Source organism: Trichophyton rubrum, assembly GCF_000151425.1.
Source record: "Trichophyton rubrum CBS 118892 genomic scaffold supercont2.2, whole genome shotgun sequence".
Classification (NCBI taxonomy): domain Eukaryota; kingdom Fungi; phylum Ascomycota; class Eurotiomycetes; order Onygenales; family Arthrodermataceae; genus Trichophyton; species Trichophyton rubrum.
In genome coordinates, this window is record NW_003456427.1 from 1,626,183 (window position 1) to 1,646,540 (window position 20,358).

Consider the following 20,358-nt stretch of genomic DNA (forward strand, 5'->3'; position numbering starts at 1 on the left):
TTCAGAACCTATTCGCTACACACTGGGTGCCTTAAAACTTTGAGAATTCGCTGGCTATGCGGTCTTTGTCTCAAGGCGGCAAGGCAGTTAAAAATAAACCAAACCTGAGCAAGGCAAAATAGGCTATTGACCACAGCCACGGTAACCGATCGAATCACGACGATTCATCTTGTTACACATGCAAGATGCCTTCTCTCCCGTGCGTGACTCATCAGAAAATATGCACAATTATTAATAAATATGGGTGTTAATTTTGGAGTTTTGTTCTGAACCAAATATTTTCGCTCTAAAATTTCACTCCTTGTCTACAAGATGTCATCACAGCTCGAAAGTTTATACATGGAATATACGGGGTGTGTGGGAGGCTCACATTCATGGATAACACAAGGTGGTGCTTACCGTTGACGGCGGGCAGCATACGTACTCTGAGGATGTAAGGGAGACGCTGTCTGCTCTCCGTTGTCCACCTTGAGTTCGTTAACCACTGACAGGTGTGGAGCTAAGCAATAATTCTGGAGTTACTGGTTAAGTCAAGTGTTATTTTGGGTCCAGTTTCTATTTTTGACTTCCTATTCTTAGAAACTAACCTTCATTTTCAGACTAATAACACGCTACAGACCGACTCCAAACAGAGCAATTCATGCGTGCTTTGCAGATGGCTCTTAACATTCCAGCTGTCAACAAACTAACTAGTTAACCTTTCGTCCGATCGCATAGTTAGACAGATGCTTAAACTGGTTATATCTGCGAATCATGCTGTCGGTGCTCTCTTGCAAAATAAACGACAATCTCATTCTTGATACTGACACCCACATGAAGACGGGACAGGCTGTTCCCCACCCAATAAGACTATTTGGCCCTATTAACAGAAAACACTGGGGTAGTAAGCCAAGCAGATGAGATTCTCTGGACATGATGTCTTCGTTATGTCTCTTATATTTAGCTACATCATGCAAACGAGAAATAGTTACACGATTCTAATAATAGCACTGGTTCCAGCATATCAAACACGACGTTGGACACAAGGGGGCTCAACATTCGCTTGCTAGAGACGAGTACACAGCGTTGCAGCTACATTCTTCTCTGGACATGGACATGATACCCGGTGCAACCAGGGCGAAAACAGCCACTCAAGTTCCAACTTGTCTACGACACCACAGGAACACCGAATTCGTGGGCGATGGACCATACAGGGTGGGGCTGAATATATTAGAGGGATAATTCTATCTGACTGATAAGAATCCAAGCAAGATGTTTTGAAGATCTAACTCACAAATCATATCCCATACGACAGCCCTACATAAGTACAATTTGTGATCTGTAAACTCCTCGATAGCATATTTTCGTTCATGGACAATGTGAAAGCCACCCATGTGTTGAACGCGCGAGATTACCAGTGACATGGTAGCTGGACCACCGGAAGCAATGAATTAGGGACAACGGATACTAGGGTATGCTTGTGGCGGAGGCGTCTAAGATTCCATTTGATATTCCCTCGGGTTGCATTCATAATTTTGAAACTGGAGAATAAAAATTGAGGAAATGGAGTATCCAATTGAGAAAGCAACATGACTGAGACATGAACAAAGTATGATATACAGCAAAGTCCCAGAGTGACACTGAGGGACATATTAAAATTATGTAGATCTAGTAGGATTAAAAGCAAGAGGTGAAAAAAAGTTTTGGCATGAAAGTCTAGTCTATTTGCAAGACATGGAAAAGTAAGATCGTCGTAGATTTTGGAGGGAAGTGCGGTGCGCATGTATCAAAGGTGGGAGTGTAATATATGTGCAATGGCTCGTGGGCCATGGAATAGCATCGAGTATTCCAATTGAAATAGAATTATGCCTTTGTCTCGTTTGCTTGCTTTTGTGGCTGCTGCCCTTGCTTTACGCCAGATTTCCTCTTGGGGACACGGAGAAGCCAATACAAGCCGATGGCACCGACCATGTTGAAAGCAATATATCCAAACAATATGCCGATGTTTCTCCAGCGTTCATCAAAGATGATGTTAACCCCCTTCAGGAAGGTGTCCGTGTCGGCAACAGCGCAGAATTCGCACATGTCGGTAGCATCAGGGGTGAGAATCCGGCCTCCAGCAAATTTAGTATAAGGACCCAGGTATTCCATGCACGTTTGTCCTGCAGCCGGGGTAAGACGAAGAATCTCGTTGGCAGCGCACACAATATCTGTTCTTCCGACTCCAGTAGATAATACGGCTGAAACGAAGTATGTGAATGGAGATAAGCGGTACATGAAGATCCAGAATCCGGGCATGGCGGTTGGACTAACGAGGACACCGCAGAAGACGAGGGTGAGGGAGAAACAAAGCTGGGCGATGTTTCCACCTGTTTCCGCTTGCTCGATACCGGCAATAACCATGGAGCTGAATGTTGAACTGAACATGAGGAAGATCAGGATAAGCAAGAACATGGTGCCACTCCGTTCAGTCACGGCGTCAGTTGGGATTGCGTTCTTATAGAAGCCAATTGGGTAATACCAGCAGAAGAAGGCGGGGACAGTCAGGAGGGCATTCCAGGGTATTTCCACAACGACTGATGATATCATAAATGCTATCCAGGAGTATGTTTTTGAGGGTCGTTCGCGGACTTCGTAAAGAGATCGTTGGATGACAAAGTATGGCATCATTTGCTGTACAAGATTGGGGAAAAGAATCATGAACATGAAAATGGCGAACATTTGGTTCTGGATACCTTGCAAACTGACTTGTTCCTTGTAGAAGGTAAAACCAATGAATAGGGTCTATAAGGATATGTTAGCGATCAAACTAGTATAACCAAGGGAAAGGGAGTTTTAGCATACCGGAACAATGGCAAGACAGGCTTTAGAGTAGATGTAGTCAGGACTACGCCAGTACTGCTGGAACATACGGTGCTGGACAATGAGATATTGCTTCCACAAGGGCATAGCAAATTCACCGTATCCGGTCAACCGAGGAGTCTGGGGCTTCTGGGAGAGCTCTGACTTTAGTTCTGCAAGATGACGACGAACTTCGACACGCTCTGCACTGTCCCTCCAAACGGCCGGCCAATCTATGTCGGTCTTTGAGCCAGGAGCGGCACCAATGACTTCTAACATCCATTCGGCAGGGTTTGCGTCTGGAGGGCATTTGGGGGCCCCCTTACTCTCGAAGTATTCGATGAGAGTAGACATATGTTTTCCTAGTTCACCAAAGTAAACGGTTCGTCCGCCAGAAGCCAGAAACAGGAGTCGATCAAACTCTTGCATCAACATGGCAGAGGGCTGATGAATAGTACACAAGACGGCTTGTCCGTGGTCAGCAAGCTTTCTCATCAGGGTACAGATTGACCAGGCTGTTTGACTGTCAAGTCCGGAGGTAGGTTCATCGAAGAAGAGCAACAGGTCGGGCTTAGCCGCAATTTCAACACCGATTGTGAGGCGCTTGCGCTGTTCAACGTTAAGACCCTCGCCTAGGACACCGACGACGGCATTGGCGTATTCTTCCATTCCCAACATCTTGATAACTTCCTCGACGTAGGCAACCTTCTCCTCATATGGGGTAGTGTTGGGTTGACGGAGCAAGGCACTGAATGTTAATGCTTCTCTAACAGTGCTGATTTCCAAGTGAAGGTCTTGTTGCTGAACATATCCGGTCTTACGCTGGAAAGAATCATCACGGAGACGACCGTCAACGAGCATTTCACCAGTGACAACACCCATAGTAACTCGGTTTGCAAGGACGTCCAAGAGAGTCGTTTTTCCGGCTCCAGACACCCCCATCAAGGCAGTAAGAGTACCAGGCTTGACCCATCCATCGACATTGTCCAGGATACGTCTGCTCTCCTTTTTGATCTTGATATCGTAGCACACACTCTCCCAATGGAATACAGATGTTTGCTTCACAATGGCAGCAGTTTGATCATGGCCAGAAGTTTCTACTGGCTGCTTTTCTTGTGTGGATGCAGCTTCGGGGTCTTGCTTTTTCTTAGACTGCTTTAAAAATGCTGGAACTTTGCCCTTGGGAAAGACAAGAATCTCTCCCTTTGAGGGCTTAGCAGAGACGAGTTCGGTGGCAGTGATGTAGACGAAAAGGAAGAAGAGGAAGAAAGCAACTATGATACCGTAATTCCTCCACATGTGAGAAGCGTAGTATGAATACGTTTCCCGGAGGAAGACATCACCGCTGACGGTTGGCTTTCCAGCCATTGCTCCCTTGGCTGCGCAGATTTTGGATGTTCCTGATACATTGGAGTATCCGGGACCACTGGGTATATAGACAGCACATTTAAACTCTCGGTCATGAAACTCGTTGATCATGAGAGATTCAAACGCGTACTGGATGGGGTTTATGTAACTGATCCACTTGAACCAGGGTCGCATATCACGAACTGGAATGGTAAAACCAGTGTAGATAACCAAGGCAAGCATAAAGATTGAGGTAGGAACCAAAGCTTGGGATAAGGTACGAGACACGGCAGCAATGGAACGGAAAACGTTAGACATAGTCAGGGTCGTGGTGAAGGAGAAGAGGAAGAAGATAAAGAAGTGACCGGGCGTTCTCCTTAGGTTGGTCATAAAATATATGATCAGATTGAACACGATGGCCACGGCTAATTTTGCAGGCATATCGACGAGAATAGAACTGATGGCTTCGGAGGATGGATGATATAAAGCGTATTTATCATGTTTTTCCACAATGGGCCGTTGATGCCAGAGAGTCAAAATTTCCAGGGAACTAGCAAAGGCGTTCATGAGAATGGCAAAGAAAAGGAGAGAGCCACGGGAGAAGAAGCTGTCAGTGGTTTCTTGCTGGTTATAGAAAACACTGGCAATGATCAGGGACATGGCGATGTTTCCAATGATGGAGGTCAGAGTCATGGACATGTCTCCCTTCAGTCTCTGAAATCCACGCCACATGCAAAGTTTGATCTCCATGGGGTAAGAGAGGGTATACGGCGAGGACTTGCTGGTTGACCTGGACTTTTCAGCTAACCGAGAGGCTTGGAATTTCTGCAGCTGTTCACCATGTAGCGGGTAGGTCTTATTGTATTCATCAATCTCCTGCATGAGAATTCGTCTGTCTTCACTTTCTTTCCATCGCTGAGCAAATTCGGCCGGTGTCTGGGGTACACGAGACTCGTAGCCAGGCCTGACTCTTCGTTCTGACGGACTGGTGACCGAAGTTAAGAAATCAGCAGTAGTCTGTCGGCTAGGACAGTCAAAGCCCATCTCGATGAAGTATTCTTTTGCTCGGACAGCGTTTCCAAAGTAGATCTGATGTCCCTCGTATAGAACAACCGCTTTGTCAAAGATCTATAGAAGGTGTTAGCTGCTACTAGCATTCCTCAAAAGAAAACGAGCAGAACTCACGTCGTAGATTGCTTGACCAGCCTGGTAGATGGCAACGATGGCAGTGGTTCCAGAGTATTTAGTAGACAGGCGGAGCGATTTGACAAATTCAAGGGCATTGGCACTGTCAAGGCCTCTGGTGCTGTTGTCCCAGCACTGTAGAGGACTTCCGCTAAGGGTTGTCTCTGCAATACTGATTCGCTTCCTCTCACCTCCAGATACACCACGGATATACTCGTTGCCGACCTGGGTATTGATGGTATGCGACAGGCTAAGCATTGACATGACCATGCTGCGCATATGAATAGCATATTGCTCTCGGGAGACGCCTGGCAGTCTGTTTGCTGGAGCTCTGGCGCGAGCAGCAAAGTAAAGGGTATCTCCCACGGTCATCTGGGGGAAATGAGTTTCAGTTTCAGCCTGGTAGATGACTTCTCCCCTGAAGTTCTTGTGCATCTGCTCCCAGGAGATACCCTGATACTGGATATCGTTGCCTTCGTCAAGGTAGAGACCATGAGTCTCACCAGATAGAGTCCGAAGAAGAGTCGAACAACCACTATATGAATGTTAAGCAGTGCCAACAAACGAATAGAAATAGAATATGCATACCTTCCAGGACGTCCTAAGACAACGAGCATCTCGCCACTCTTGACAAGACCTTCAAAGTCTCTCAGAATATCTATACGGACCTTCTTCCGTAGCCCAAGCATACTCATGATACCGCTCCATGCCTTAAGAGGAAGATTCCCAACATCACTCTGATAATCGGCTGCAGTTCCATAGCCATGAACGTTCATATTCCGGAACGACACACCCGCAGTGCGCTTGGGAAACCTCTCCGGGTCCCTTGATGTAATCTGGAGGATAGTCTTGAGCCACTTGGCTACATTGAAACTCTTGCTATCCGGGTTCAGCTCAGGATCCGACTCCGAGTCCAGGAACGGATTGATAACCTGCTGAGGTTCATTCTCAACATCTAGACCACCCTGACGAGAGGCTCTGGAGAGTTGGCGGGCTAGGTCCTGCAGCTCAGCGGCCTGTGATTGACTGATATCATCGGTATCATAAGCAGTCTTTCCAACTGTCGTCGAGCTCGACCCGCTGCATTTAACATCTTCTTCATAATTCAATTTCTCGTCCGGTCTGAGCTCCCCTGTGGGTTTAGTAACATTGGCTTCCTCTGTCGGAGCCATGCTGCTGATCTCTATGGACGATAGCACCTCCTATGCTGGCGAAGTATGGGCGACTATCTTAATCGGTGTGTATCATGGGCGTGATTGGGTAATGGGTATGTATTGATGCTGATTTTTTCCCCTATGCCTCAAACGAATGTCTAGCACTTTGGTCAAAGGGAGATAAACATGCAGTGAGGTACAAGAATCAGGATTAAAAGTTGATAAGGGTTTATATTATTAGGTATTGATAAGATATACCCGGAAGAGACGACCACCGGTGTAAAAAGGAAAAACAACAAAGATCTAAACCCACGAGAACTGCTTGAAGGAAGGAGGAGGAGGAAGAAATAGAAGATGATGAAAAGTATGAAAAGTAAGGAAGAAATAAAAAGACAACGCGGACTGAGTACCCCATACCGTTCCTCGACGTTGGAACCGATGCTTATCCGCGTTCCGGGATGATTGCCCCGAATGGTATAGCTGCGATCTCAGGACCCTGACCAACCAGCGTATGTTCAGGGCCCAATCATATGCCATCGAACGACTGTTGCAAGCACGGAAGCCGGAAAACAGCCATATCCGATAGGCGACCAAGGGCATCTTTGCTTGTGTGGAGGCCAGGAGCAAAGTTTTGGCCTGTGGCGACCTCTTAGGCGTCCCAGACCGAGTCCGAGTGTCAGACGAATGCCTGTAGTAGTGGTGTCAGGATGTACGCGCTGTCCAGCAGCAGAAAAGTGAGATATGACATGTAAATCTACCACACAAGGCACGGCCCGTGCAGATACATAACTTCATTGTAAGTATCATTGACTTTGTGCACCATAAAGCACATGGTTGTCCTGCATGGCATGCCAGCAGGCTGATATCGCACAATAGACGAGACTAACCACGATCCCCATTTTTTGGGACACCAAGCCAAGTGCCCCATACAGCGCACGGCGTCTCTGTCGGTGTCTCTCCCTCGGCTCTGAGCTGAGTCAAGCGATAGCGAAAAGGGGTTGCAGATGGAGCGGATGGACGGAGTTTCGTCCGTGCAGGAGGAGAACGGAAGCGGCTTTTCGCTACCCGCCGTATCGTATGTATCGTATACAGCAATATTACACGCTCCAATACAGCTGATTAAGCAGAAGAAACGCTCCGTTCCGGCTTGGCGTAGCGGATGCAAGACGGACCGAGGCATCAGGGATCCGAGCAGGCAGGTTGGCAGGCGGCTTGACAGGCGGCTTGACGTAAGGGATGAGACGTAGCGTCGTACAACCGAGTCATGTTGTGCTGGCCACTTGATCAGACGAGACTGACGCAGTGTTTGTATGTACCTTTGTTGACAATTTTGCAGGCTGGGTCTAGATAATGTATGTAACTACTTCATCAATCACTATTGCGAGTGACAGAGTACGGAAGGATTTACTCTGAAATGCGCACTCATTCTGATAGGTAATCAATCTCCAACAGCTGTATCAGCTCCTGGTAAATATGTTCCTTTTTAGCCGAGCGGGAGTTATCGGTTATTGCGCTGGCGGTTATTCTGGCCAATTAAAAAAAAACTTCCATTGTTCGGGAGGCTTGGCGGTAATAGACTTTATGGGCTTGAGCTGTCGAGCAGGCAAAAACAATAAGAGCCTCCCTATTGATCATGGCTGACAGGCAGGCACCCATGAACAATGTTACATAGACGGTAGGGCGGAAAGTGCGGTACGGGACGTATGCATACATGCAGCTGAGACATGTAGCGGAGAATCGTGGAGGGGTGTACTTAGTTAACTAGGGTCAGTCATTGGATGTTTCAGCTCATCCTGCATAAGCTGTAATGGGAATCTATTGCTATAGTGGCTAGCTGCTAATATTTTATTGAACATTTGGAAAGACGCTTGGAAATCCAACGTGCTAAAGGTGAGAGCGAGTACGAAGCAGGTTTTGAAAGGTTCGAAGGAGGGAGGGCAACACGAGGGGAGCTTCTAGTTAGCTGCCGGGCTTCCGGGCCGCATGAGGTAGAAACGGTATGTGCATGAAGGGGAAGACAAAAAATCAAAAAAAGCAAGATATCAATAAGTAGCAGTGAAAGAGAAATCTTTGCCTTATTGTCGCTGATAATTAGGCAGTTCGTAACTTTCGTCCAGTGGCCGCTCAGAGCCGTGGGTTGGGTGTCGCTCGACGCCAGGGGACCACATAGTTCCCTGAGTCTGGCCGTCTTCGTACATTCCCTGGGTGTCCACGCTGCCGGAACGTGGGTCAAGATTTCGAGGTTGGTCTGGGCCAGGAGCTGGGGGAGCTGGCGCTGGGGTTGGGTCTGAAGCCGGGCCAGACTCCTCATCGGCTACGGAAGCGTGGTATCGTCCTTGTTCCAGGTCTTCGTACCGGCCTCCTCCATCACGCGTTCGACTTCGTGACGGTGTTCCTCTACCGCTTCCCATGCGACCGAAAAACCGGCTCCGGTAGACGGACGAAGAGACACTGCCTCTTGACTGGGAAAAGTTGGGCCGATGGGAGTCGTTTGAGCTTCTCAGGTTAGTTGGGCTCCTTTCCAGAGGTGCATTGGCTCGCTCTTGATAATCCTTTTCTTGCTGGCGGCGTTCAGCGGCTTCGAGGTTAGTAGAGCGTACAATATCCTCTACACGATGGCCACGGTCCCAGTACACATCTGATATCATGTCGTCTGAGCTCAAGGCTTTCATACCGAGGGAAAAGTCGACTCGTTTGTGAGTACTGGTCTGGGATCGATTTGAGGCCGTTGTCCCAGATCGGTCACGGTGTCGAAGGATAGACTGGGTATGATGTGGAGGCTGTACAGCCGAGGACGAAGCTAGATCACCCAGTGCATCGCGTGCTTCTGAAGTCTGCGATACATCGGTCATCCCTCCAGGGGTGTTGGCACCATAAGTAGGAGTGGTTGTATACTGTGGTGGAGCACCTTGATGGGCGATATGAGCTGGAAGATCAGATCGGTATCCGACAAGGTTCATGCGTGGTCCTTCAATGTTGAGTTCCTGTAGACAGATCATCAAGTTGCAAATGAATTTGTTACGGCGCTGCAGACGAAGGAGTTCATTCTGCCAGTTTGATTTGTAGAAGAAGACCACGTTGAGCGTGATAGAGTAGTTCTCCGTCACCTCCTTAAGTTCAGTCAACACCTGGGTCTGGAACTCGCGCTTCTCCGATGTCACGAAATCCAGAAGCTTCTGCCGTAGGGCATCGATCTGCTCAAGCGTGGTGCCATATTTGATTACAACTGGGACAGCTTCGGCAAGGCCACCGCTACGTCTCTGGTTGAGAATGAAGAGAGTATTCAGATAGCTGTTTGGAGCTTGGACAACATGGCCTTGCATCTTCTTGAATTCCGTATACAGAAGAGCAATTTCCTTAACGAAGTAATCGTCTCCCGTGAGATTTGCACCGGTATTACCGTAAATAGAGACTCGATCACCAACATCGAAAGGATGCTTGACGAACACAAAAATGATACTCTGTAGGAACTCCTGAGCTGTAGCAGAAAAGAGCCAGGAGAGAGCTAACAAAGTTGATCCAGCAGATGTAAGGACTCCAGCGGTCGACGCTGAGATGAGGGATAGGAAAACCAAGATAGTGATGACAACAACGATAAAGAAAAATACGTCATCAAGCTTGGAGACGACAGAGTCTAGATCCTTGAGAGATGCAGTGATAGATTTTCGCTCCTTTCCAGTCTCGGTGCAAACAGCTTCAAGCTCCTCCATTGAGATGTCACCATTCATGTCCCTATCAAACATCTGGAAGGCAGCATCAGCTTCGTCGTTGTTATCGAATGCTGACTTGAGGTCCCCTGCGAAAACAGTATCGAAGCCATCTTTAACAAAGGTGCGGTATAAACGACGGGCTAGTACTTGACTTCCAGTAGTCGAACGAAGTAGAGTCAGGACTACCTGATGAGGATCCCTGCTTGAATTGACACGTCTACCGGTAAAGTCGCCTGCAACCGCCCCGGCAACGTCTCCGACTTTACTGAGGGCTCCGCGAGCAACTCTCTGGGCTCGGTCAGCATACATCATGGGAGTTCTATTCCCTGAACTGCGCTTTTCAGACTTCTCTTCCAGATCCGAGTCGTTCATAGTCGTGTGTTCCCTGGAATAGGCATACAGCTTGGCCAGACTGCCGATCTGAAACTTGTTGATTTCAATTCGGTCTGCGTATGTTCGCAAGTGAAAGCTGATAGCGATAAGCTGGATTATCAGCTTCTCGATAAGATTCAGCGTCATGCCCACGAAGATCGAGATGATGATCTTGTTCACGATCACCTCCCACTTTTTAACTGTGCGATCCCCATCAACATGGTGGGTTATCATTGTTGGTAGAAATGAGATTTCTATACTTAACCACCAGAAGAACAGCGAAGCTGGCAATTCCAATTGAGCGGACAGATCCCGCCACTTCTTCGAGTTATTGGTGAACAAACTGGCGATGATGGCCACGGGGTATTGGAGGAATTTGGCGACAATTCTACCCGCCCAGAGAGTGAGCCAGACAATCTCCAGCCAGACTGAGAACCAGAGGAGGCTGACGCCACCAACGGTGGCATCCTTGAAGACAAAGGCGCCGAGCAACAGTGGAATGAGTAAGATGAGCACTAGCGGGATGATGTAGGTGAAATAGCGGACGAGAAAGCTTGACTCGTGGACCTTCTTGAAGAAACGAGCGACGGAGGTTGTAGGATTCTCTGGTGGTTTGTAGAGCGAGGCATGTTCGTGGATGGGGTTCGTAGCCGTGTCAAACTCATCCACGGGCTCCGTCCGGTGAGAGCGGGCAGGCCGAATGGAGAGCGACATTTCTCTGTCTGGAGCTTCTGCATCGGACACCATGCGCTCTGCCTGCAGCATGGTGATATCATCGTTTAGACGATTGGCCCTTTCTCGATCCTGCGAGGGAGTAGTGTGTAGAAGCCCATGCTCGTCATTTCCTGGAGGTTCAACAAGCATCTGCACCCGGTTTCCCTGATCATCCACCATATCTTCTTCGACGGGGAAGTTGTACTGTTGGCCAGCTTCTGCCTCTCCAGGCTGGTCGTCGGATGCGGTTCCTGTATTGTACTTGGGCTGGGCGCCCTCGTAAATTGGGGTCGACATCTCGTATCAAGTCGTGGTCTTTGTCCTCTTTCTAGCGAGCAAGACACATTTCTCGCTTGTATCTATATACTCCAGCAGCAGGAATTGAATCGATGGCGAGATTCCTGTTCTTGAGTGTGTCTCGACCTCCCACGGGATTACGGAGGAGTGTGTCGCAACAGCGATGAGTCGAGAACCGCCAGCGATCCGCGGAGACGTGGGAGAGAAATCGAACTGAATAGAACCTGAAGAATCTTGGAAGAAACCGGCCTCATTACCTGCAGCGGATCTACCGACATATTAATACGGGCGTTTTCCCACCCGATGGAGTGAATGACGACTGGGAGCTCTCGTCATCAAAGAGGAAAAAAAAGGGAACAAATAACCACCCAGGCCCCTTGGCGCGACCCCACCACTTATCAACGTTCCCACTGACAGCGGGCACCAGGGGCAAAAACTCTCGAAAGCTGCCCTCGGAAGCCCACTGCTACCAATGCCCAAGGGTAGAAGCTGTTATATATAGAGCGGCCTAGCCAGAGCCCCGTTGGCTATGGCGTATAAATCTCCTGTTTTCTCCCCCATCGCGTCGAAGACAGTCTCGGACAAGGTGCCCTGACGGTGTTAGAGCTGTCCAGTGTGGCAAAGACAGGGCGATCTTATCACACTGAATTGTTGTTATTGTAGACAAGGACTCAACCTTGTGTCATGGATCGGAGACGGCGGACGAGTCAGAGCAGCATGCACATGAACAGCCAAGCAAACTACGACAACTGCATCAGGATTGACGGCCCCAAAAACCGAGGAGATGCTGTGCGATGCTAGGATTCTAGCCCTGCTGCACAGTCTCCATAACTGGTGGAACCGACGGTTAACCTTCTTCGATGTCACCCTCCCACTGCGTAAACTCGATCGCCTTTGTCGGGTCTTGTAGGTTTGTAAGTAGCTTTTCGTTTTCTTTCTTCTTCATCTTCCTCTTCGTGTTCCTCTCAGGATAAGAAGACGTCTTTCTTTTAAGGTATTAAGGTTGGCCAGCTGGGAGCGGCTCAGCCGCGGATGTCGCTTAGAGCCGAAAGAGGCAAAAAGAGCCTCATCCTCGACCGCCAACTAGTGACGCAGTTACAGTTTAAGCATATCCTCTCTGTGGTTGCTGGTCTTCTTTTCTCTGGCATGTACGAAGGAAGTCTGGACGCAACAGGGTACGCAGGCGCAGGAAGGACCATTGGATACAAATTTGACCGCCGTGCATATTCGACACAGTCTTGAGGCCAGCTGATTTTTCGAATAGCAGAAATTCCTATACTCGGGTTCAACAAAGTTACTCAGTCGCTACAGTAGCTGTAACATCGTCTATTCCGTGGAGAGTTCTAGACCTAACACCAGGGGCTCCGGAGCCGGGTCCTTGGTAAATGCTACCCAACCTGTGTCACCATGCGCCCAAGCTTAGCCGAAATTCAGGAGATGAAGGAGCGGGAGATTTGGAATTCACCAGCCCGGCCTGCCGCAAATCAAATGCTATATACATCGTAGTTACTTGTAACATCGCTTTGCCTAGAGGTATTTATAAAATAGCTCCATTATTTCTCCGTATGCTCTAGAGCCATTCCTGCAGGATATAGGGACTTGGGAGCGGTTTGGACAAGGTATTGAGCACAAGCTGATGGGGTATGATTGTTAATATAGGCAAACCTCAGCGCTAGCTCTATGCCTGTTTCAGAACATGGTTAATGGTCGATAATTCCAGCGTCTTCTCCATAGACAAATCTAGAGCTTTGTGCACTGACCACGTTGGTTAATCAAGAGAACCTTCTTTGACACAGTGGCTGTCCAACTTTGGCTCATCAAACGTATTCTACCAAGTTAATGTCGATAATGGCTTTGGCTGGCAAGGCAGTTGGTAAGGGAAACCATAATAGGATTCTATTCTTGTGCCGCTAGTCAGCAGGTTAGACCTGGCGGAAGGCGAGATATGGCTCACCTCAGAGCCTCTAGAGAGTCCACATGCAATATCACACGTTATAACTATACATGAAGGACAGTAGGTCTTTGTTGAGACATGATACCACCTCAAGTCGTTGGATAATAAGGCTCTTTAATAAGTACGGCGCTTTAATATTTCTCCATCACCGTGCTAGTGAGACGCTGGTATGAATGCTTTTTGCAGGCCATCTTGGTTGGAAAGAAATTAAGTTATTAGTCAGCATTTAAATAATAATAACGAATCAGACGATGCTTAACGTCAATTGGCCAATAAAAAAAGGGAAGAGCCTATTATTTTATAACCAACAGCTTTTGATTCGTTTTATTGAACTTCTATCCATTATATAATCAACATCTCTCACCAGACACTCATCTGGTGACTTATCGTGTGTTTTATGCATGTTCGTCGAGGTATGGGCCTTATTAACCCCATGCTTAACACTGCTTGAAAGAGCTTTACGATGGTATGCGTTCGACTAAGGTAAACGGAGTACGAAGAAGAGAAGACGACTAAAGTGAAAGCGTTGAGACTGATGAGCCCCTGAGCGAACCTAAACCTTGATATTTCCATCGCAAGGAACACAATCCCACGGTTTTAACCTACCCACAGGGCCCTACTGTTTCTCTTGTTAAACCGTACTCAGTACGGAGTACCCTCCTCAATGCTTGTTCCAAAGAAATAATGTAATGTCTCAAGTCACATAACTAGACCTATCTCTTAACGTCTTTCCCCTGAAAAAAAAGGGGTTCAACCTATATTTTGAGCAACGGACCACGTGACCCGCGAGCCATGGATGGAGAGGACCCGCGTCCGCCGAGTAAACAGAACAAGGCCGTTGTTGAAGCAGCGCATGCAGCAGTTTATGCATAACCACTCGACTTGTAATCGCCTCCTGCACCTTGACAGAACAGTAGAACGGTAGAACCGGCGGGAGGCAGAGGGCGGCGGAGAGGGAGCACAGCACAGCGAGAAAGGAGGCAGTCTTAGTCAGCTTGTTTACGGGGGAGAAAAGCGCCCAAACCGGATTGGGAACTAGCGCGCACACGTCGATCCGTCGAAAGGGCGAAAGTCGCAGGGGAAGAAGAAAGCGCTCGACTTTCTCTTCTCTTCCTCTTCCTCTTCGACATCTCCGTCTTCACAACAAGACTTCTGTCAACACACGAGACTCTCTCCCTCCTTTCTCCCTTTCTCTAATTTCCCCCCTCCAGTCGTCATCACCATCCTACAGTCACCATGAGAGGCGAGGTACGTGGTCTGCTCGTTTGTTGTTCACGGGAACCCCTGACCCCCCCAAAGCTCCCAAACACAGACCAACTTCTGGCTGCCCAAGCCGAGTCCACGGTCCCCCCGTTACGAGACCCTCAACAGACACCTGTCTACCTGCTCCGGCTTCATGCTAACTGTCTGCTGTCTCGTCAATTAGGTCTGCCATCTTCACATCGGCCAGGCTGGCACTCAGCTCGGTAACAGTGCTTGGGAGTTGTAGGTTCACCGCCTTTCGTTACCCCCTCCCGATTGGGAAATTGGGCAGAAAAAAAGAATACGACTCCAGCTCGCCTCGATAGCGAGAGGAGAGGACGATGGAGAGACGGTTCTGCATGCATGGAATGAAGGAGACTGACGAGAGACGCGTTCAGGTACCTCCTCGAGCACGGTTTGAAGGCTGATGGCCGTCTCGACCCCGAGGCCACTGATATCGGCGAGCCAGGCTCCTTCGAGACTTTCTTCACCGAGACTAGGGACAACAAATATGTCCCTCGCTCCATCTTCGTCGACCTTGACCCTTCTGTACGTACTGTGGCGGTCAATACTATGCCATTGGACTCTTGACTGACCAGGTATAACAGCCAATTGACGAGATCCGAACTGGTCCTTACCGCCAGCTCTTCCACCCTGAGATGTTGATCAGCGGAAAGGAGGATGCCGCTAACAACTGTACGTATCAACGCCAATCTCTCAGCCAATACTGGATACTAACTGGAAACAGATGCCCGTGGTCACTACACCATCGGAAAGGAGCTCGTCGACAATGTCATTGACCGCATTCGTCGTGTTGCTGGTGAGATTTTAACCCCTCCCTCGCGTGTGATTGGTCCGTGCTAAACAGTGCATCACAACGAATGCAGACAACTGCTCTGCTCTCCAGGGATTCTTGATCTTCCACTCCTTCGGTGGCGGTACCGGTTCTGGTTTCGGTGCTCTCCTCCTTGAGCGTCTCTCCACCGACTACGGAAAGAAGTCCAAGCTGGAATTCGCTGTCTACCCAGCTCCACGTGTCTCTACCGCCGTTGTTGAGCCATACAACGCCGTTCTCTCCACCCACAGCACCATTGAGAACTCTGACTGTACCTTCTTGGTCGACAACGAGGCAGTCTACGACATCTGCCACCGTAACCTTGACATCCCCCGTCCAGGATACGAGCATCTCAACCGTTTGATCGCTCAGGTTGTCAGCTCCATCACCTCCTCTCTCCGATTCGATGGTGCTCTCAACGTCGATCTCAACGAGTTCCAGACCAACTTGGTGCCCTACCCACGTATCCACTACCCATTGATCAGCTACGCTCCTGTTGTCTCCAGCAACCGAAGCTCCCACGAGTCCTTCAAGGTCCATGACCTTACCTTCCAATGTGCGTATCTTATTTCTTCTGCTGCTTGTCTGCCCTTTTGTCAACAGTGCTAACATGTCTATACAGGCTTCGAGCCAAACAACCAGATGGTCGTCTGTGACCCACGCAACGGAAAGTACATGGCTGTTGCCCTTCTGTACCGTGGTGATGTCGTTCCACGCGACTGCACTGCTGCCGTTGCCGCTCTCAAGTCCAAGGCCTCCTTCAACCTTGTTGAATGGTGCCCAACTGGATTCAAGCTCGGAATCAACTACCAGAAGCCAATGCGTGTTCCTGGCGGCGAGCTTGCTCCCGTCGACCGCTCCCTCAGCATGCTGTCCAACACCACTGCCATTGCCGAGGCCTGGAACCGTCTCGACCACAAGTTCGACCTCATGTACTCCAAGCGTGCCTTCGTTCACTGGTACGTTGGTGAGGGTATGGAGGAAGGTGAATTCTCTGAGGCCCGTGAGGATCTCGCTGCTTTGGAGAAGGATTACGAGGAAGTTGCCAGCGACAGCTTAGATACTGAGGGTGATGAGGGTGCCGAGTACTAGATGCTCCCTCTCAATCTCTGCTTCGTTTTTGCCCTCTCTTTCTTCCTGGACCCTTTGAATTTTTTAAAAAACGAAAATAATTAGGAGAATGGAGAATTGATATCCCACCCTACTACTTCTTGCTGTTATGCTGCGTCAATGTCCCCATATCCTTGATTTTAATTTTGTCAATTAACACTATACCTTTTGCCCCTTTTTTGCTCAGCACGCAGATCACACCCATGCGGACACCTTGACTGTCGCGCATTCCTTCTTTAGTATGCAGAGTATGCCATTAAGTGTTTTACCATGACGTACTGAAGGATCCGTCAACTAATAAATATACTTTACCTATTCCATCAGTTATTTTTCGACCATCACCTTTATGTAGTGAAGCCAAGTTAAGTATTTGGATATGTACAAAGGCAGTAAGATATTTTTCAGCCTGTAACTATATGCAGGAGCCCTGATAATTAACCCATACCTTTATAGCCCCAAAACGCCAGCATCTAACCCTCCCTAAGGCAAGACACAAGAAAGTTATTGATACAGTAGAACTACTCGGAATCCAGTTCCTTCAACACCGCCATCACCCTCTCATACGTCCACATAGTCACAGCACTTGCCGGGGCAGCCTTGATCAAACTCACCGTCAATCCCCTATACAACCCCCTAACACCCTGTGTCCTCACGATAGTCTGGATAGTGCTTGCCACACCATGATACTCGGGTATATTCACATGCACATACTTCGACCTCGTGGGTCCCTGAACCTGCAACCGCTTCCTAACTAGATCCAGCGGAAACACGCCCGTCTTCGCCATAACACTCGCAATCATACCGGCTGTAGCATCTCCTGACCCAAACGGTAAATCAACACTACTTATCGGTTTCCTCAGCGCTTCATATGCAGCGAAAAACAGTCCCATGTATGGAACAACTTGAGCGACCGCCGCACTAACACCACGGAAGAACCCGCCTGCTCCTTCATAGCGGTATATATCTCGCACAGAAGACACAAGGGAATTGTACACTTTGTTATTCCCCTGGGCTGCAAAGCGGGTACGTAACAGGTCGAACGGGTACGTTGAAGCCGTTGCTACGCCGCCTGCCGTGGCGCCGCTTATAAATGATTCAACTGGGCTGGGGACTCGGTGTTGCGGGGGCAGGAGGTGTAGAAGTTGCGTGACACTGCGATACGCGGTGAATTGGATTCCGCCATAACAGATGTAGAGGATTTCAGCGGGAATGTTTCCTTTCCAGAGACCCTGCGTGTGGTTATTAGTATCGGAAACGTGGAAGCGCAAGAGCATTGCCAGTTGAGACGACGTACTGTTATGCCTTCCTGCCGCGCTATTGCGACAAGACTCGAGATGGTTCCCTTGTATATTGGGCCCTTGACATCACGGTGTGATAGAGGATCAGACAGGGAATGGATCTGCAGCTGTAGCCGAATCTTCACGACATCTAGAGGTGCGATGCAGAATCTAGATTTTGTATCCGTCGCATCAGTTTCACTCTTCCTGCGATTAAACACATCGGTGCAAATACCTCGAAACGAGCCCGGCTATGGCACCTGCGGCCACCACTTGAGTTCGATTGCCCTGTTAAAAGGCCCAATTAGTCTGATGAAGTCTCAGAGCGCCATGTTAAACAGGTTGCGATGCATTGCCTACCTCATCCTTTAAATGCTCACCACCCGCCGACATTCATTAAACAGCATCAAGAAAAGGGCCACAACCTGGGGAAATCCGCTAAAATTAAGACACAGGCGGCTCAAAGATCCGATTTTCACATGAAATCAGGAGCCAGAACAGTCAAAAACGAGTGTGAAAATGCCCCGTACAACCTGCTTGAGACGAAAGTCCGCCCAGAAACTTTTTGTTGAGCTTGAACTACTTTATTTACTTCTGCTTATGTAAGGCAGTTTTTAATGCCGAGGCTTTCCTTTTCTCCGTCGCGGGAAAGAGATACATTTCGAGACTTCGAGCATCGAACTCCAACTACAGCAAATAAAGTACAACAACGCTCAGTGACAATGTTTGTGGCCGGCTCAAGGGCGTTGCGGCTCGTCTGCAGGACTAGTAGAGCTGCGTTTTGCCAGCCAGATCCGGTTTCAGCATTATTCTCCCGTCGAGCACTGGATGTATCAAAATACTCCACAGTATCTGAAGCTGCAGAAACCCAGAAGCCTGCGTCCAATATAGCAAGCCATAACGGCACAAAGCCAACATCAGTTGGTGATACCTCTACAATTGCCTCTGAGAATGCTGGTGCAACTGCAGAATTGGCTTCCAATAAGGATGGACGGACATCTACCAAAGGGAACTACATTCGCTTCGTTCAGAGCGTGCGCGGGAGAACACCTAAGACTAGGGCAGAGGGCAGTTCTCCAAGTTCTGCCGTTTCCCGGCGCCAGATGAACTCCCATATCCCAATCAAAGTCAATGGAGAGATAGTATACTTCGAACCGTTGCATCTCCGGGACTCCTGCCCTTGTGACCGTTGTATTCATCCATCCACAAAGCAGCGTACTTTTGAAACTGCCCAGATACCATTGGATATTACTGCAAAAAGCATCACTGCTGGTGAAGACTCATTTACAATTGAGTGGGCGAAGGATATCAAAGGATTTGAAGGCCATACTTCTACGTTTTCAACAAGCTACCTCCAAAAGTTGACAACCGTGCAGTTGGGCTCCAAGCCTGCAGACCCGGCCTACTACTGGGACAAGTCAGCATTTGAAAAGACAAACCATTGGATCTCCTATGACGATTACATGAACAATCCTGAAGTGTTTCGGTCAGCTATGATGCAACTAAACCGGTATGGCTTACTGTTCTTAAGGGGCGTACCAGAGGACACGGAAAGCGTTTCCAGAGTCGCTACTCAGATCGGCCCTATTAAAAATACATTCTATGGCCCAACTTGGGATGTTCGAAATATCCCAAACCCAAAGAACGTCGCCTACACTAATGTCGACCTTGGCTTCCATATGGATTTGCTGTACCTTGTCCAGCCCCCTGGCCTTCAGTTCCTTCATTGCATGAAAAATGAGCTGCCAGGAGGTGAATCTCTCTTTGCAGATAGTTTCTATGCTGCAGACGTTCTCCGCAAGACAAGCAAACCTGACTTCGATTTTCTTGCTGAATCCTGGATGACCTTTGGATACGACAACGACAACCAGATGTACACTGCCACACGGAAGATGATCAATCTATCTGGTAAATCCAAGGACAGGATCATAGATATAAACTATTCCCCTCCGTTCCAAGCGCCTTTTTGGGACATCAGTAACGGGCTACCTAAGAACACGTATACCCGTCGTGCCGAATCAATGAAACGCTTTAAGTCCTTGCTTGAGGATAAGAAGAACATCTTTGAACTCAAGATGAAACCGGGTGAATGTGTCATATTCCATAATCGACGGGTTGTCCATGCTCGACGTGCATTTGGTAACGCAAATGCTGAAAGTGGCGGGGATCGATGGTTGCGCGGTTGCTATATTGATAGCGATGTGGCCGTCTCTAAGTTTAAGACTCTTAATATATACTAATGATATATATAATGATGGGGTTTACTTCGTCTTCCTATTCTGGAAGTGTATGATCTGTATATTTTTATAGAATTATTCAAAATTTTGGCAATTGATGTAAG

The 20,358-nt window shown here is 48.5% G+C and overlaps 5 protein-coding genes across 10 annotated transcripts; 2 read left to right on the top strand and 3 right to left on the bottom strand.

The window, feature by feature from the left end:
- Positions 1–8: 8 nt before the first annotated feature.
- TERG_02186 (uncharacterized protein) lies at positions 9–7,455 on the bottom strand. The gene is made up of 3 exons (XM_047747874.1): positions 7,265–7,455; positions 2,824–7,194; positions 9–2,763 (listed from the first exon to the last, which is right to left on the bottom strand). The coding sequence occupies exons 2-3, from the start codon at positions 5,209–5,211 to the stop codon at positions 1,843–1,845; spliced, it is 3,309 nt and encodes a 1,102-aa protein (XP_047603841.1). The 5' UTR covers positions 5,212–7,194; positions 7,265–7,455; the 3' UTR covers positions 9–1,842.
- Positions 7,456–8,179: 724 nt separating this feature from the next.
- Positions 8,180–11,759, bottom strand: TERG_02188 (uncharacterized protein). Its single transcript, XM_003237419.2, has one exon. It carries the CDS (start codon positions 11,597–11,599, stop codon positions 8,582–8,584), a length of 3,018 nt encoding a protein of 1,005 aa, XP_003237467.1. The 5' UTR covers positions 11,600–11,759; the 3' UTR covers positions 8,180–8,581.
- Positions 11,760–14,507: 2,748 nt separating this feature from the next.
- On the top strand, positions 14,508–17,709 carry TERG_02189 (tubulin alpha-2 chain). Of its 6 annotated transcripts, XM_003237420.2 has the most exons (7): positions 14,508–14,801; positions 14,980–15,038; positions 15,194–15,344; positions 15,404–15,491; positions 15,544–15,615; positions 15,683–16,186; positions 16,253–17,709. In XM_003237420.2, exons 1-7 carry the CDS (start codon positions 14,790–14,792, stop codon positions 16,720–16,722), a joined length of 1,356 nt encoding a protein of 451 aa, XP_003237468.1. In that variant the 5' UTR covers positions 14,508–14,789; the 3' UTR covers positions 16,723–17,709. The 6 variants fall into 6 exon arrangements, with proteins under 6 accessions (XP_003237468.1, XP_047605599.1, XP_047605600.1 ...); XM_047749387.1 differs by having other exon boundaries at positions 14,980–15,344; XM_047749388.1 differs by having other exon boundaries at positions 15,194–15,491.
- TERG_02190 (mitochondrial thiamine pyrophosphate carrier 1) lies at positions 17,259–18,410 on the bottom strand (the record flags this gene model as incomplete). Its single annotated transcript, XM_003237421.1, has 4 exons — positions 17,259–17,969; positions 18,035–18,188; positions 18,253–18,305; positions 18,378–18,410. 4 exons carry the CDS (start codon positions 18,408–18,410, stop codon positions 17,259–17,261), a joined length of 951 nt encoding a protein of 316 aa, XP_003237469.1.
- A 329-nt stretch (positions 18,411–18,739) lies between these two features.
- TERG_02191 (uncharacterized protein) lies at positions 18,740–20,257 on the top strand (the record flags this gene model as incomplete). The annotated part of the gene is made up of 1 exon (XM_003237422.1): positions 18,740–20,257. The coding sequence occupies one exon, from the start codon at positions 18,740–18,742 to the stop codon at positions 20,255–20,257; it is 1,518 nt and encodes a 505-aa protein (XP_003237470.1).
- Positions 20,258–20,358: the final 101 nt, after the last annotated feature.

What these genes read in the sequence shown, in the direction of transcription:
- TERG_02189 (XM_003237420.2), top strand. An exon ending in GGTAACAGTGCTTGGGAGTT is followed by an intron (nt 15,039 to 15,193) that starts GTAGGTTCACCG and finishes AGACGCGTTCAG; the next exon opens with GTACCTCCTCGAGCACGGTT. An exon ending in TCGTCGACCTTGACCCTTCT is followed by an intron (nt 15,345 to 15,403) that starts GTACGTACTGTG and finishes CAGGTATAACAG; the next exon opens with CCAATTGACGAGATCCGAAC.
- TERG_02186 (XM_047747874.1), bottom strand. Translation starts at nt 5,211, where the DNA reads ATGGGCTTTGACTGTCCTAGCCGACAGACTACTGCTGATTTCTTAACT. An exon ending in CCTGTCTTGCCATTGTTCCG is followed by an intron (nt 2,764 to 2,823) that starts GTATGCTAAAAC and finishes ATATCCTTATAG; the next exon opens with ACCCTATTCATTGGTTTTAC.
- TERG_02188 (XM_003237419.2), bottom strand. Translation starts at nt 11,599, where the DNA reads ATGTCGACCCCAATTTACGAGGGCGCCCAGCCCAAGTACAATACAGGA.